General features: G+C 40.4%; 2 protein-coding genes across 3 annotated transcripts in view; one reads left to right on the top strand and one right to left on the bottom strand.

The window, feature by feature from the left end:
- Positions 1 to 246: 246 nt before the first annotated feature.
- On the top strand, positions 247 to 6,741 carry LOC106941815 (cyclic nucleotide-gated cation channel beta-3-like; the record flags this gene model as incomplete). Its single annotated transcript, XM_015024930.1, has 15 exons — positions 247 to 389; positions 475 to 774; positions 865 to 1,073; positions 1,565 to 1,615; positions 1,909 to 1,995; positions 2,087 to 2,151; positions 2,264 to 2,386; positions 3,710 to 3,851; positions 3,932 to 4,091; positions 4,191 to 4,288; positions 4,406 to 4,489; positions 4,562 to 4,680; positions 5,738 to 5,890; positions 5,994 to 6,144; positions 6,455 to 6,741. Coding segments are annotated over 15 exons (1,909 nt in total), but the record flags the coding sequence as incomplete, so codon positions are not given.
- Positions 6,742 to 7,378: 637 nt separating this feature from the next.
- Positions 7,379 to 16,903, bottom strand: part of nsmaf (neutral sphingomyelinase (N-SMase) activation associated factor) — an 18,716-nt gene continuing 9,191 nt past the window's right edge. Inside the window, exons 9-31 of one of the 2 annotated variants that reach the window (XM_015024932.1) lie at positions 16,435 to 16,487; positions 16,223 to 16,352; positions 16,067 to 16,138; positions 15,855 to 15,963; positions 14,728 to 14,904; positions 14,535 to 14,614; positions 14,343 to 14,433; positions 13,651 to 13,714; positions 13,369 to 13,420; positions 12,822 to 12,942; positions 12,244 to 12,375; positions 12,118 to 12,160; positions 11,866 to 12,032; positions 11,246 to 11,357; positions 10,944 to 11,002; positions 10,738 to 10,805; positions 10,586 to 10,653; positions 10,379 to 10,502; positions 10,115 to 10,198; positions 9,807 to 9,957; positions 9,526 to 9,628; positions 8,547 to 8,656; positions 7,379 to 8,352 (exon numbers count right to left, since the gene is read on the bottom strand). In XM_015024932.1, coding sequence (XP_014880418.1) covers positions 8,258 to 8,352; positions 8,547 to 8,656; positions 9,526 to 9,628; positions 9,807 to 9,957; positions 10,115 to 10,198; positions 10,379 to 10,502; positions 10,586 to 10,653; positions 10,738 to 10,805; positions 10,944 to 11,002; positions 11,246 to 11,357; positions 11,866 to 12,032; positions 12,118 to 12,160; positions 12,244 to 12,375; positions 12,822 to 12,942; positions 13,369 to 13,420; positions 13,651 to 13,714; positions 14,343 to 14,433; positions 14,535 to 14,614; positions 14,728 to 14,904; positions 15,855 to 15,963; positions 16,067 to 16,138; positions 16,223 to 16,352; positions 16,435 to 16,487 — 2,265 coding nt within the window. In that variant the 3' untranslated portion in view covers positions 7,379 to 8,257. The remainder of the gene's footprint in view (positions 8,353 to 8,546; positions 8,657 to 9,525; positions 9,629 to 9,806; positions 9,958 to 10,114; positions 10,199 to 10,378; positions 10,503 to 10,585; positions 10,654 to 10,737; positions 10,806 to 10,943; positions 11,003 to 11,245; positions 11,358 to 11,865; positions 12,033 to 12,117; positions 12,161 to 12,243; positions 12,376 to 12,821; positions 12,943 to 13,368; positions 13,421 to 13,650; positions 13,715 to 14,342; positions 14,434 to 14,534; positions 14,615 to 14,727; positions 14,905 to 15,854; positions 15,964 to 16,066; positions 16,139 to 16,222; positions 16,353 to 16,434; positions 16,488 to 16,903) is intronic. The other variant, XM_015024933.1, reaches the window with a different exon arrangement.

A 16,903-nucleotide genomic window follows, 5' to 3' on the forward strand; every position in this document is an offset into this window, starting at 1 on the left:
GATTTATCCTTACCCCTTGATCTTTTTTACATTTTGACACATTCAAAATAGAACTTTTTGGCCTCCTTGCATATGGAAAAATTAACAAATTCTTGGAGTTTGTGTTTTATGATGCGAGTCCAAGTGGTAGGAATATTTATGCACTGCATCAGACTCTCACATGTTATTTAGCATATTTTAACCAGCAGCTTCTCTGTGTCTCATTCTTTCAGCTGTTTTTTTTTTTTTTTTGCTTCCTGTTTTCAGAGACGACCCCCCGGTGGTCTACTCCAGGTACGCAGACGACGTCCTGAGGAATGTCATAAAGAGTTTGAGAGAGCGAACTGAAATCCTCAAAGAGAAGAGTATAGACCCTTATGCCACATCTCCAGAAATCACTCCACCTGTTAGTAAGTGTTGGAAATAATCAGGGTCAAGTCGGTAACACGGAAACGGCTCTGGAGAGTTGTTTTTTTGACCCCTTTGCCTTTTCAGCACCCATTTTGAGGAAAGAGGACTACGTCAGACAGAAGGAAGAGGAGCGCATAGCAAAAGAAGAAGAAGACAGGAAGAAGGCAGAGGAAGCAGCCAGAAAGGCGGAGGAGAAAAAGAAGAAAGACGAGGAGAAACGACTGGAGGCCGAGAAGAAAGCAGAGGAGGAGAGGCTGGCGGAGGAGGCCAGGAGGAAGGCAAAGATTCTGCCGTACATCAGCTGCTCGTGCTTTGACGTCCTCTTCCATCCAGTTGAGGAGAAGATGGACACCGTGTTGGGAAGCACCATCGATCCTTTCACGGGTACACGGAGCCAGCAACGCAACGCCAAAGATCGCATCTGGTCATCGTCAGCTTGCAAAGCCTCAAGTCTCTCTTCGTTTCTCTCACCAGATCGTCGGTATATCTCCTGGTTGACGGTCGTGGCCGTTGCGTACAACTACAACGTCTGGTTCTGCCCCGCCCGGCTGGCCTTCCCGTACCATAATGACACAGTCAACCCATTCTGGATATTGTTCGACGTCCTCTCTGACGTCGTCAACGTCATTGACATCGTGGTTTGGCAGCCTCGACTGCAGTTTGTCAAAGCTGGAGACATTATTGTAAGTCCCAATGTATCTCTGTCTGGGCGGTTCACCCGACCCACGGGTCATTCAGTGACACCAAGTCAGTTTTCGTCATCAGAAAGTTTTTTTCCCGCCGTTTTCTGTGACTGCAGGCATGGCGCGTCGAGGTTATCGGTGCTAATTCAAACACTTTTTCAACTTTAGTTACGTAATAAACTGATTTGAACAAGATCTGACTGTTTAGTTTTGTTGCTTACAAACATATTTTTATTTATTTTGCTTCAAATCCGTAAATTAGATAATTATGAGATGAATCAAAGAAGAATCTCAAAAACAGCAAAAAATGACCAAACAGACTAAATGTGACTTCTTTGTCTTATTTTGTTTTTGCAAAATTATGAAAAGCTATAAAACCCTTCCAAACCCAAGTTGTTTTTTTTTAAACAAATCCTGGGTGCACCCCCATATTTAAAAGTCCAGATACATTTTAACCATTCGTATTTCATATTAACTTTTTGTGTTTTCAGAAAGACAGAGCTCTGACCAAAGTGCATTATCGGAAATCTTATCGATTTAAGGTAAGAATGTAACTGCATGTTCCACATTGAATAAATATTCAAACCTAATGCAGTGAAAAAAGTGATTTTCTTTCCTGAGCTATGCAGCAAATGTTCAATGGAAAACCTCCATCTTTCTCTCTCTGATCACATTCCCTAACTTCGTAGGAGACTAATGAATAATAATTTAGTTCACTTCGACCAGCACATTTTCCCTTCACGTATTACAAAGTTTCTTCTATAATTTAGTAATTGTTTCATTAAGACAGGTAACTTTAAAAGATTCAAACATTTCTTTTTTTTTTTTTTTGTAGACAGACATGTTGAGCATCATCCCTTTCGACCTTCTCTCTCTACACTTCGGCTTCTCCTCCATTTACAGATTCAACCGCTTCATCAGGGTAGGTGGCCGTTACGTTATCTCGGTTGAAATGTGAAATTCTTTGTTTCCCCACTCGACTTTACGCGAGTCCCTCTGTCCGTCTGTTTCAGATAGACTCTTTCTTTGAGTTCAGTGACCGACTCGAGAGTGTCATGGCCAAAGCTTACATCTGGAGGTAAAAGCTCAACGCTAAACATCGCAAATACATGTTACGCTTTTGGGAAACACAGGATTAGATGGAACCCACGTCTGGTGTTATTAAAAGGTTATTTGGATGTCTGGTGCAGAGTGGCCCGTACCACAGGTTACCTTCTCTACATGCTCCACCTCAACGCCTGTGCTTACTACGTCGCCTCAGTGCACCAGGGTCTGGCTTCCACTACATGGGTGTATGATGGAAAAGGCACAGCGTATGTACTTTTTATCTTTGACTCCTTTAGAAAGTGTTGTGTTTGTTTTTTTCCCCATTTAAGGCCGTAATCCAAAGTGCCAACCCTTCTTGAAGCCTCTGTACGTGGCGCTGATGGCCTGAAGCAGAACGTAACATCTCATTGAAATAAAATCAAGAGGTGTACTAATAAAGCTATAGTGGATGGTTTTGTGCACAAATTGCCCTAACCATCACCTTAAAAGTACCACCAACAGAAAAAAAAAAAAACTTTTTTGAACTCTTTGGAGTATGTGCAATAACTTGTAAAGGTCACAATTTGTTGTATTATAAACCAGTCTTTATTTATTGAAGTTGGAGCACAAATTACACTTTTTTTTTTTTTAGTTCCCATTTTTAAATTTATTTTCTTGTTCATACAACTGCAGCCTGAGCCCATGTGGTCCTGACTGAAAAAACAGAGGTGGCTATGAAAAGTTCAAATTTGAAATCACAAGCATAAAAAACCGTGACTCTTCTTGGGCCTGTTTTTCGGTGGCCAAGTCTCTTGGCAATCTCCATGAGTTATTATCCCTCCTCCGCTCCTGCTGACTCGGCTTCCCCTCAGACTAGTGGCAGCAGTCTGGTGCTGCCACTGGTCGTTTACAAGAGCGGTTGTAAACAGTAAAATGTGGAAGCATCGTTTGTGATGATGTTCTGAAGGGGGAGTGACGGAAATAATAAGAGCTTCTTAAAGAGACAGAGTCGTATTTCAAGGCGTCTGATATTGCTGTGACGCGATTTCAGATTTCTTTTAAGTTATTTTTTTTATATACAAGGCATTTTCATAACAATAAGGTGGCATAGTTACTTGATTATGCAGTAAAATGCCTGGAAAATATGTAATGACTCCTTCCATTAAAGTTTGGAATAGGTTAATTATCTTAATCATTGATCTTTGGATAATTTTCATACTGCAGAACTGAGTTGCACTTGATCTTAAGGTCATGACCTCTCTACCTGATATGCAGATTTCATAGACGTCATAAAAGTCCCAAAGAAGTTCTAAACTAATCTAAACTATGCTTTAAAAAACCCTTTGTGATTTATTCAGATGATTCTTAGAAACTGCAAGTGATTTTACGCATCACTTCTTAGAATGAACTCCGTGTCTGCTAACCCTTCACTTTAAATATTCTTTCTTTCCTATAAATAATTCAACCAGCAATAACGGCATCAATAATTCAGCTTGAGTACAAGATGAATTTTAAGGGTTTGTTACCTTAAATCAACTGAGCCGCTCCATAAACACAAGCAAGTTTACAACAGACCAGATGAAAGTCGTTTCTCTGCCGTTTCCTGCCAGGTACCTGCGCTGTTATTACTTTGCAGTACGAAGCCTCATCAACATCGGGGGCCTCCCGGAGCCGGTGACTCTGTTCGAGATCATGTTTCAGATGACCAACTTCTTCGTCGGCGTCTTTGTGTTCTCCAGCCTGATTGGACAGGTGGGATACTTTTTTATTTTCACCCCAGAGAGAAGGAAAAATCTGGAAGATTAAGGAGAGTTCCTGTCTCTTCCCTCCAGATGAGAGACGTCATAGGAGCGGCCACGGCAGCTCAGGCGTACTTTCGCGCGTCGATGGACGGCTGCGTGGAGTACATGAACACGTACACCATCCCAAAGCTGGTCCAGAACAGAGTCCGCACCTGGTACAACTACACCTGGGCTTCTCAGGGGATGCTAGGTGTGAACTAATGCACTTCTACAATCAGTGAAAGACTGAAAATAAATGCTAAGCCGTTGCACACCTGTGAGAATCAGAAGGCTATCTCGACCTCTCCAGATGAGACGGAGCTTCTGGACAAGATGCCTCTGGTGATGCGAATTGCCATCGCTGTGGATATAAACCTGGCCACCTTCCAAAAGATCCAGCTGTTTCAGGTGACTCAGACTGAAAAATAAAGAATACGTTGTTTTAAACTGAAGGGCCCGTTTGCAGAAAATGATCAAAATCTGAGCCAACTGAACTGACGTCGCTTTAACTGGCGTCTGTTTCAGGGCTGCGACCAGCAGATGTTGGTGGACATGTTACTGAGGCTGAAGTCCATCATCTACCTGCCAGGAGACTTTGTGGTGAGGAAGGTGAGAGCGAGTCGCACTACGATGAGGTTAAGACCGAGCCGCGAGCTGACGTCCTGCCTTCTCCCTCTGCAGGGCGACATCGGGAAGGAGATGTACATCATCAAAAGCGGAGCGGTGCAGGTGGTGGGAGGGCCTGACAACAGCATCGTGTTTGTAACGCTGAAGGCCGGCTGCGTGTTCGGAGAAATCAGGTCTGGGACGACTCGGCCAACACAGAACTAAAGATGTGAATCGGCACTTTAGCAGGCTGGAAAGATTACACTGCAAAAACACAAAATCCTACCAAGTAATTCCGGTTTAGTTTGGAGTGAAAATGTCTGTGAAATATTCCACTTGAAGTAAGATAAAACTAGCTAAGAAAAGTAACTTTTCAGCAAGAAATAGGAAATTGTTTTAACTTGTCAGTAACTCCTTAATATTGACTAATTAATACCAGCTTCAGTGGCAGATTACTTCACTTCTAACAAGACATTTCCCCATGTTATAAGAGAAATAATCTGCAAATGGAACTAGCACTTTTTCATTAATATTAAGAGAGTATTGACTATGTCTTGCTGAAAAGTTACTTGTAAGTCAGTTTTGTCTCATTTCAAGTGTGTTAAGATAATTGCACTAGAAACTAGACCAAAATTACTTGGTAAGATTTTGTTTTTGCAGTGAACACAGCAAATTTCAGTGAAGTTTTAAAAAAGAAAGATCATTTGGTGCACAAATTTGAAATTCCTTTAATGCAGGATCAAACTCATTCATACCGGCTCAAATATATACCCTTTAAAAATTTATGGAGAAAAGTAGCTTCCAGTGGATATCTGACCACAGTTTGAGCTCATTTTAATACGCTACAAAAACACAAAATCTTACAAAGTATTTTTTGTCTAGTTTCTAGTGCAAATATCTTAAATCTTGAAATAAAACAAAGCTACTTTGCAGCAAATTTCAACCATTTCAGGTTCAGTTGCAGAGTTTTAGAGACAGTCCTCTGTTTTCATCATTACATTTTGTGCAATGCAGAAAAGTCCCACAGCATGATCTGCCACCACCATGCTTGCCAGCTTGTACCATTATTGTTTCCATCTGAAAACCTCATGTTGATTCTAAGCATAACATCTTCGCCAGATTGTTGGATCTTTGTCCTTCTCAACCACAGCAGGAGCAGCTATGAGGACAGGATTTATTTTTTCTAGGTACATTGCTGCACCGCTGGAACAGTTATCCAGTAAGACTTTACTGCTGTGCGTTTGCCTGTAGCTTGCTGCAGTCTGCCAAAGACGGAGGGAACCGGCGGACAGCTAACGTGAGAGCATACGGCTTTGCGAACCTGTTTGTTCTGGAAAAGAAAGACCTGTTCGACATCCTGGTCCACTACCCCGAGTCCCAGAAGGTTTTGGCCAAGAAGGGCAGGTGAGCGAGTCGCTTTCCGGGGAAGCAGTCCTGTTCTGCAGAAGTTTATGCAGCCAAGAATCCGCTGAGCGTTGCTCACATGTGCTTTCTGCGATCCTTAAAGGCAACTGGTTAAAACCAAAGCTGCAGCAGGGGCACCAACCAAGGATGAGAAGCCGAAAGGTCTGACTCTGTTTGGACAGAGACCCCCAACGCCGAAGCTCCTCAAAGCATTTGGCAACCTGCGCAAAGCGGGGCTGCTCGACAAGCTCAAGGTGAGATCTTCATGACACGCAAACCGATGGAGAATTTGCAGGGTGAAATTGTTACAAAACAAATAACTTTTTAAAAGAAAAAAAAAAGAAACCAATAGTGTGCCTCTGACTTAGATGAAATGAACTCGTTTCCTTTATGGATATGACAAAAATACTTAATTTCACATTTGTTTTTTTGCTGTATGATCATTCCACTCTGGAAAGTAATAATTCATATGTCATTAAAAAGCTCTAAAGATGATGTTAATGCCAGTGATTAGTTCAATGTAAACCATCTGAACGCTCATGTCTGGTTGTCTTCTGTTTACAGAAAGGTGCAGAAGAGGAACAATAAAAGACGGAAGTTGCTTAAAGTTAAATGTCATCATGTACAGTTTTGTAAATTTGAACTTTGATTATTGCAACACAAATGAGGGTGCAGATTTGTGACAGCTCCTAAGATTTCTGATTATTTACCTTTGACATTTAGGACAAAAAAAAAGAAAAAAATATAAGTAGAATTTAAATTAAAATTCAAGTCTATTGTAACAAGTATTCTGATTAACCTTCTCAAATCCTGAAGAGACAGAAATCCATTAAAATGAACTTAAGAGCAAATTATTGAGTCATTTAATAGTTTTTACCCATGACCTTTGTCATGGTTTAAATTTTCTGCAGGTTTATTGTCAATTTGGTGGCAGCTCCTTAGTCTCCCAGACTGTTTTACTAGAAATTAGTTGATTACATAAGATTACAATAGATTCCACTGGAAAGAATCTTAACAGACGGGTACAGATAAGCACACCAATGCTATTCCTCACTCACCGCTTGATAGGATATTGAGGCCACGCCCTTTCCGTGCGTTGTTGCGTCAGATCCGTAATTCCCCTGTGCTGTACTATTAAAGTAACAGATTTGAGCCCGTGGACTTGATAAGGTGCATCGATAATGATACGATAGTTTGATAAGTTGGACGCAAAATTTAAGTTTTAGTTAGCATCTTCGCTACGCGATATAACCTCTCTTCAGAGCTCCGTCTGAGTTTTCTCCAATTGAAGTGGATTTATTTCCAAACGGACCAATCAGCAAGCAGAAAAAGTCTCACGTAAGCTTCTAGCGTTGAACTGTCACTTTACAGCTTAACCTTAGAGATTGAGGAAAATAGCCAAATAACTTCAACAAAGTTCAAGCCACCAGCAAGTAATTGTTCCTAAATCTAAACCCTCTGCATGAAACAAGACATAGAACAAGAGGCTGGTTTTTACCAGGCCACTAGCATCATTTTATTTCTCCATTTATTTCGCAGTTATCATATGATGCTAGCTACTTAGCTATACTACATTTGTTTGCTTGTGGTTAAAGATTTATAGGCTCTCAGTTTGTATGGATGGATAAGATAAAATAATGTTTTTTTTTTAAACTGCTACTTTTGCTTAGGGAGTCCCTAAAGGGAGATGGAAGGAAAAAAAAGAATAATATAAACTTAACAGTCCGCATGAGATAGTATTTTGTGCTTACCATGTCTTGTGTGCATGAGATCAGGCAATAAAGTTTTTTTTTCCTTCCAGTATCCCTCTAGGTTTTCCATGTATTGTCTTTCAGTTGAGCTAAAAACAAAAACTGGACGACCACTTTCGAGGTAACTTTGTGTTTCTGTAGCAACACCTGAGCAGCATAAAGCACTGGATCCACATTAAACAATAAAATTCACATAAAGCAAAGGAATTAGAAACATCATTGATGATTAAAAAAAATATTAACATCCATCCTATGAGTTATACAAGCTTCTTGGGTTTACAGCTGTTCCTCAGAATAAACTAAAAAAAATAAAAAATAAAGTCCACACAACTATCCATAAATGACAGGATTAAAAACAATTGAAAATAAGGCAATTAAATTGTTTTAGCTTCCTGCTCTCAAGCAAACACTGCATTTAGACACGTTTGTATTTCGATATAACTGACAACGATTAACATTATGGTAACATTACGTCCTCCACCCAACTTTCTGGCATACTTTAAGGGTAAAATCTCAGATCAGTCTGTTCCTTGTACTTGGGTCACATGATCAGAGGGAAACATGTCCTGTGCATTTAACTAGGAGATTTGGTCTCCGTCGCTGCAGAGAGAGACCTTTAACTCTGCAGCCTCCAGAACATGATCTGCTTGTCCTCTCCACCTGTGATCACCTTGTTGCACAGTTCATTCATCCACATGGCGGTGACAGCACCTGGAAAAGCAAGCGCTTATATTTATTAATCAGCTCACCGTTTGGCGTAAAATAACACAAAATCTGCCTTCTTGACCCGAATCTTTAATAAGTCTCTCTGCCTTTATTGTGTATGATGACAGTGAATCAGGGTGGATTGTTTTATTACTATCCTTCATGTAAAGTTGTGGTTAACTCGGAAAGATGAGTTGTACCAGAGTGAGCGGGGATTCTGCTGATGACCGTGTTGCTGAGCAGATCCCATAGAAGGAGGTTACCAGAGCGTCCTCCACACAGCACCGAGCTCCCGTCCCAGCAGAAACATCTGCAAAACGCAGAGACGCTGATAAGTCCCACAGATAAGGGCCTTCATAGATAAGGCAGCTACTCAAAACAGCAAAAAAAAAAAAAAAAACGTCAACACACCATAAACTTCTCCACATTTTGTCACCTTACAAAATGTGGATTGTTGAGTCCAAACTCAAAGTAGGACAGAACTGTGATGTAAAGATAAATACAGTGTCATCATATTTCCTGTGAGAATCTGAAAAGTGTGACCTTGTTTAGTACTTGGCTCCTTCGATGCAAAATAGCTCAAGTTCAGTCAGACTGAACTTTCATTTTTCAAGTCTTATCTAAGATACTCAATTATATTTGGCTCTGGATGGACTTTGACTGGGCCATGAATGTGATTTAACCTAGAAAGCTCTAGTTCTGATCCTTTGTACCAATCAGATCTTTTGCAGTCCAGCAGCTTTTCTTCCAGGATCGTCCTGAATCTCCCAACAAATGCAAAACAAATGTGAGGTACAGACAAGATTTCTTACAGTTTTCTTTTTTCACTGTGGATTTCTGCAGCTACTCCAGAGTTATCATTGGCTTATTATTTTAGAACCCAACCCTGAACTCTAGAAACTAATCAGATGACTTCTCAGGTTGACTGGTTGAACTCAGTTTTATTTATGGGCGTTTTAGTAAAGATCAATACGAATGCATGCCACAGCTTTTGGTTTTTATTTACAAACCATGTGTGCTTCCCCTCCACTTCGTAATGTGTTGGTCTGTCACATAAAATACATTATAGATTTTGGTTCACGGGTATGAAAACTTTTCCAAGGCACGTTTATGTTAGCAGCACCCAGCCACTTAAAAACTGTTAAAAAGCTTCAGGTGTAGCGACGTCATGTTTCCTACCTTTGCTCCTCCTCAGCTTTAACTGAAGAGATCATCATTCCAGTCTGAACGTCCATCACCTTCATATAGCAGTCGTCACCAACGCTGAGAACGTGTCTGCTGTCTGAGGAAAGTAACAACCAGAGACTAGCTTTGAGTTACCCATGCTTCTAAACATATATATTCAAGGAGAAACTTGAATATTCTCTAAATAAGAGAAAGTACTTCATAAAACCAAGAGGTTTGTGTGCAGATTTGATCAACGCTAAGGCTTAATCATATTGCTGCATTTTGTGACACACCAGGACTGAAGGCGGAGTGGTGGATGGTTCCAGCATGGCAGTGAACCTGCTGCAGAGTCTGGTAGCTGCTGGTGTCCCAGATGGTGACCGTCCCGTCTTTACAGCCGGACGCCAGCAGAGTTCCAGCAGGATTCAGAGCGACTGTGTTTACCTGAACGTAAGACAGCAAGGAAGAAAGATTTAGCTGACAATCCTGCAATGAAAAGCATGAAACATATTCTAGTACAAATAATGTTGGATTTTTTTCCCAACAATAAAATATAGAGGCCATAAAATACAGTAAACTGATGCAGAGATATGCGACTCACCCCAGCATCATGTTCCAACTCAGCCAGCAGCTCAAATGTATTTTTTTTGTTGCTGGGTTGGTTTTTAGAGGAACACTGCCATACCTGCAAATTAACACCAGAACAAAGAAATAATAAATCAAAATAGTCAAGTGAGGCTTTTAAAGTCAGCCAGAAAATTGCAATCGGTGCGTCTTTAATTTGTGGAATGCTCATCAGAATGTAAAGCGTTTGTGGCGTTTAAAATACCTTTTTGGAGGTGAAACAAAAAAAAAAAAAAGGTACCTTAACAGTGGAATCCCAGGACGCTGTATAGAGCCTATCATCAAACCAGCACATCTCACTGACGGCGTCATCGTGACCCATCAGTGTGTCCTGCCTCCGGCCATAAGGGATGGAGTAGAAGTATCTGCCAGGGAAGACAGAGGAGGCCAGGAAAGAGTCATCAAGTAAAATTCATCAAGCGTTCACTCACTCACTCACTGCACTTACACGTTGTTGTCCCATGAAGAACACAACACAGTTTTCCCGTCGGCCAGCATCAAACAAGAAGATAACGCCTGGAAAACAGCGGAGAGGTTAACTGTTCACAGAGCTGGACTGTTTGATGCGACGGAAAACGGACAGAAAATCCAGCTGGGTACCATGTTGGAGAAGGAGACGCTCCTCTGGAATTCCTTCAGCTCTTTGGAAAACATTTTAAGTGTTGAGTCTGGAATAAAGGCATCAAGTTGACAGAAAAGTGAGACATGTTAAGTTCAACTTAAATTTGATGGAGGAGAAAACTTTCCGGTTGCTTAGCTACCAAACAACACGCTGCACCAAGCAGGTTTTTTGTTTTTCTCCAAACCTTGAGATGTAGAGAAGATCGAAGCTCCGTCTCGAGTCACAGCGATGCCCGTCACGGCTCTGGACGTTTAAAAGGCAGAATTAGTTACATGTTTAGAGTGAAAAGTGTATATATTTAGGAGATTTATTTCTAAATATTTCATGAAAACAAATCTGTCGTCACAAAACTATTGAAATATTCCAAAGCAGACGATGCTGCCTGCAGTCCAAACGTCTGAAACTAAACTTTCAGTTCTGTGCTCCACCGCGTTACGTTTATGACTCTTTTATTACAGTTGCCGAGAAGAAAGCAAGCAGACTTACTCCTTATGGATTTTGTGGCTGGAGATCCTCTTCAGAGTTGCCATGTTGGCCCAGGCCATCCTCCTGCTTTCCTCAGTCAGGTCTTCAAACGACGAGTCCTCACACAGAGAGACTGACACAGCACATGGAAGAAAATGTTTCACACCTTTCTACATTTTATCGTGTTACAATAATACATTTCAATGCATTAACAGGATTTTGTATGATAGAGGAACACAAAGCAGCAAATAGTTGTGAAATTTCCATAAAAGTGGTGATACTAGAAGCAGTACGAAGTTTGGTTTGCCACAAGCCATATTGAGGTCAAATACGACGAAACATTTAAGGGTGTAACACCGCTGCAGATTCTTTTCTTTTTCCTTTTGTGAACATTTTTCATAAATTAAACTTTTTCTTTCAACTCTACAATCCTGCACTACGCCGTTTGATATTCAAGTTTGTGATTGCAACATGGCCTTAACTTCACATCCACTTTGTGGGTTTGCCACCGTGTGTGAACGTCGACATTTACTTTGAAATCAGAATGCTTTACTGGAGCAGATTTACTGGAAAACGGCAGACGTGTATTAATAATACACAGTTGAAGCTGAGGAATCTGAATGCGTGAGCAGCAGCATTACCAGGGGACAGCTCGCCGACAGCAGAGTTGACACTGGAGCTCCGCGTGAGGTTCTGGAACCGGGGTGTGATCCTCTGGGGGTGAGGGCTCGTGAAGAGCTGCTTGGGCGTCTGGCCGAACTCCAGGATCTGCGTCAGCATGGCTATTCTCTGGTCCGTGTCCTCGATGCTTCCCGGGGAGAAGGGGAGAGTGGTTAGTGATGAACCTCGTAGAAAAATAACAACAATCATTTTCAGCCGATTTTCTTTGACACCTGTCACAGTCCATCCCGCCTTCGTAGGTCAACGGGTGAAAAACTAGAAAGAAAGTAAAAATAGACATGTAATTTTCTGAATAGTTTGGGTTTAAAGTTACTTCTTTTTTTAAAAGTGAGTGTTACCATTATGAGCTTCGACAGCTTCACTGCCCCTCTGCTTGAATCCAAACACCAAGTCGATCCATTCATGAAGGTGCTCTGATACATACTGACTCTCCAAGGCAAGCCGGTTCTTTTTAAGAAAATCGCTGGCATCTGGAGAGAAGATAAAATACACTTTGACTTCATCGACTTGACACGAGGTGTCCTATGCATTTTAAAGTTCCATATTTTCCCCCACGTTTAAGGCTCAGCGTTAGAAAATCTCTTTAAGCCAGTTTTCCAGGAGCAATATCATAAAACTGCAACATGTGTATGTCAGATATTTCTGCATTTGTCAGGATGTAAGCATTGAACTTGTACAAAACAGACTGTAAACGAGATTGATCAATGTTTTACACAAATACGACTAGAAATAAAGTCAGAAAAATAAAAACTTATTTTTTTATTTACAGTGTAAATGAGAAATAGTTCTTCATTGTCACCTGGTTAATAAGTTCAAATATTTCCCCTTATTTAAGTAAACATTGAAAATCCTTAAATCGAATTCCAGGTTTTTCCAGGTCACTCTGCCTGGGATACGCAGACAAAAGTTAACTTACCCGAGGCCCATGGAGGGAGAAGAACGTCACCGACTAACGTTCCATTCTGCTTTCGGCCCAAATCAAGACTCAGTCTGTTTTCCAGGACGCTGGAGTCATTTCCATAAAACTCTGGGATCAGCTGAAATAGTAAGGACACATAAAGATATAACACACTCCTCCAGAGACGCTGCATTTGCAAACTATAACCTCTTTTACCCCTAAAGTGTCAAAATCAATGGAGCAAATCTTTTGTAAAACTGTTCTCTAAAGTCCTCTTCGATGGCAAAAAAACCCCCAAAAAAACGCCAAGACAAAGCAATATTCTCAGTAACATTCTGCTGGTTGCAGCTTAGATTGGATGAAAAACATGCAAAGAAATATTTAATAATGAACGAATGAAAAATTATTTAGCTGCTTTGATCTCATGTTTCCTTGCCTCCGATGTTCCACCAGGGGCGCTGTTTTAACACAAACTGCTGAGGAAACCCAGAAAGGAGTAGGAGAACTAGTCCTGCCAGTACTCTATGTAAAATAAATGTTGCCTTTTGACACGTCCAGTTTTTACCTCTTTAAAGTCTGTTGCTCCCTCTAAGCAGTTTTTCCATGTTTCACTGATGCTGCAGGAAATAAAAGCACCAAAGTAAATATTCTATCAGAAAAATGAAAACACTTGATTTTTCTTATTTTACACACAAACGGCTGATGATCATCAAAAGTAAACAGAATAAAAAAATGTGCAATTTTTGTGGAAAGTTTCATGAATGGAGAATTTTAGTTGAGGTTAATATAAGAAAACAACCATACAGATGTGTGCTTTCTGCATGTTGATAAGTTGGAGTAATGCTACCTGTTGAACATGCGGTCTGCGTGGTCAAAGCGGCCGTTCTGCAGACACAGCATGTGCTCTGGAGCTGATGAGAGAGGACGGCTCTGTTACATTTCAGAAAAATCTTTAAATCTGACTTTATTTGCATCTAGAGCTGAAACGATTCTTTGGATTAATCGATTACTGAAATAATCTTCAGGTAATTTTGTAATCGCTTAATCTTTAACTAGAATATAAAGACTCAAAAAACGTATTTAATCCAAAATTGTACAAAATATGAGTTTATTTTGCATCAACAATAAATAACCCCTTTGTCTATAAATCTGTTCTACCCAGAATTCATCAGGTTGTATACTGTTAGCTTTACCCGGTTCAGATTTACTGAAAGAATGTTATAGTATTGCATTTTAGGCAATAAAAAGTTTCTTTTCTTATTTAAAAAAGGAACTGAATCATTTGTTCAATTGCGTTTTTAATATATTTCTAATATTGCATTAAAAAGTCCTAAGTGGTTAAATGAAACATCTTTAGAACGTGCTGTTCTTTTCAATTAATCGACAGAACAATCGATTAATCGATTACTAAAATAATCATTAATTGCAGCGCTATATTTTATCAAATATTTACAATTAAAGGAGCTGCAATTGTATCACTCATTTTATCGTGAATTGTTATAAATGCTGATTAGTTTTGAGCTTAGAGCTTCAACGTACCGACTCTGACGAGGTAAAACAGGACGTATCCTGGAGAGGAGTAATGGCTCCCGTAGATGAAGCGCGGTTCGGGCATGCCTCCGTACCGAGCCTGTGAGAGCAGAACCACTCAGAGGTTACCGAGGGATGGGTGGGGGTCTCCTTCCACACAGTAAGAGCTTAAAACTCAGAAAACAACTTTAAACCTCTCACCAGCAGTCTGTCGAGTCGCTCCTGATTCAGGGCCCCGATGGGTTTACTCAGGTCTCTGAATGTGTCTGAATTTGCCAAATCTTATAAAAATAAAAAGAAGAAAGCCTTGAATAAATAAAAACCTCTGTTACAGCTTTGGTTTTTCCACACATTTCCTGCTTGTTTTCCACCTGCAACAGGAACACCGACCCACCTAACTGCGTGCTGGTGTAGTCGGCTATGACCCAGGGGAAGACGGGGTACTGGGACAGGTCGTTGCAGCTGCGATCGGCCAGATTGTTCAAATGGAGGAGATACTCATAGTTGCTGAGATGGCCGCGCTGCCACTGCAGCATGTAACTCTCTGCCGTGTGCTCCTTGATGTGATTCTCTGAGCCAAACAGAGGAAAACTCAATGACATCGGATTCATTTGAACATTTCAACACCAGCAATAAGGGATCTTTTCTCCTGTATTTTTTACAGTACATTTTAAACCCTACTGCTTTCACATAAATAAATAGAACTTCAATCATGCATATAAAAAAAAAAAAAGTCTAAATGTCTGATGGCATTAGGAACATTCTCCACTTTTTAAAGTTTTACGTTTCTTAATGGCTTATTGTCCAGGTAAACATTACAACTAACACGTCAAAATGCAAGATGTAGAATCTGTATATGCATTAATAAACACATATAATGATTGTCAGGTGTGATTGAGAACAAGATCATTTATTCAATGTTTTTTAGGTGCAGATAAAAAAACGTAATGTTCTCCTATTATATAAAGATGAAATACCTAAGTTCAACTTTGTTGTATTTTTTTTCTTCTCAAATTTGTGTTTCAGGTGGATTTTGCCAGTAATCTTTAAAATGATTTCTCATGCTCTCGTTTTTTAGTCATAAACATCAGAATCAAAATATACTTTATTGATCCCCCAAGAAAAATTGCTTATTTGTTGACAAGCTGCTCCCATCCAAAGAGTAACATATTAGCAAATATAAAAACATCTATTAAGGATTAAAAAAATTGACATAAATGTGAAATTACAAGAAATTTAGACATGACCGAAATACAAAATATAAATAAAATGAAAAAAAAAAAGCAAATATGGAAATATGTGAATCTATAAATGAGTTCAGAATAAATTTCACGACATTCAGAGTTGGGTGTTGTATAATCTGATGCCTACAGGCAAAAAATTATTTCCTGGGATTTTGTTATCCATTATTAAATCATCTTTGAGGTGCGGACTAATGTCACCCACAGTTGTTTCCATTTCTGCTTACTGATGACGAACGCTTGGCTCTTCTATAGTAAAAGCTTTCCTGCGTTTTCTTACCCAGAAACGTAGCAATGTAATAGTAGATTTCATCTCGGTCGGCTGGGTAGTAAAACTTCAAGTAGATGTCAGAACACAAGTTATTCTCAGTACAGAACACCTCCAGCCCCTGAATAAATACAAACACACACACGTTTTACAATCTTTCTGTAGTCATGGACGCGACGGCGAGTGATGTTTTATTTTTAAAGAAGCTGTCCAGCGCTGCTCACCAGAGGCCTGAGCCCGTGCCGCCGTTTGTAGATCCTCCTGACTTCGTTCAGTTTGATTTGAATCACGTGCTGCTGAAATGACACGCGAGGTTAACCGGCGTTTCTGTCAGGCGGCATCGTTTCGCGAGCAGCCGGCCGCTGCAACTGTGGACTCACCGGATGTCCGTTAAGGGGCTGGAAGTAAAGGTTTTCGTTTGTGACACAGACGTGGCCCGGGTTGGACACCAGAGGCATCACCATCTCTACAGGACACTCCATGTGTGGCTTCTCTGCAACACTCTGAAAACTTCACAGCAGAGCATTGTTACTTTTACCCCAAAGCTAAACTATGTTTTTGGCTAGTGTATAAATTTCGGATATCTACTTACCAATTCTTATCGAACGACGACCTTGCCAGTCGGGACTGCAGATTAGCCGCAATCTAAGAAGTTACAGATATTCAAGTGTAAAAATATGTTGATGCCACGGGATGAGTCACTCAGGATCTTTTTTTAATGTTTTTTTATTGTCTGAAATGTACGGAGCCCCTAAGGGGACATGGAGAAAAAAAAAAAAAGGAAAGAAATCCCGACTTATTATCGCGAGATCCCGAGAAACTAAGCCGGGATCTCGAGATCCCGACTTATTATCGCGAGATCCCGACTTATTATCGCGAGATCCCGACTTATTATCTCGAGATCCCGACTTATTATCGCGAGATCCCGAGAAAATAAGTCGGGATCTCGAGATCCCGACTTATTATCGCGAGATCCCGACTTATTATCGCGAGATCCCGACTTATTATCTCGAGAGTCCGACTTATTATCCCGTCTTATTGTCTTGAGCTCCAGACATATT

This window comes from Poecilia latipinna, unplaced genomic scaffold, assembly GCF_001443285.1.
Source record: "Poecilia latipinna isolate Pla-1442-1.1 unplaced genomic scaffold, P_latipinna-1.0 Scaffold3883, whole genome shotgun sequence".
NCBI classification, from domain to species: domain Eukaryota; kingdom Metazoa; phylum Chordata; class Actinopteri; order Cyprinodontiformes; family Poeciliidae; genus Poecilia; species Poecilia latipinna.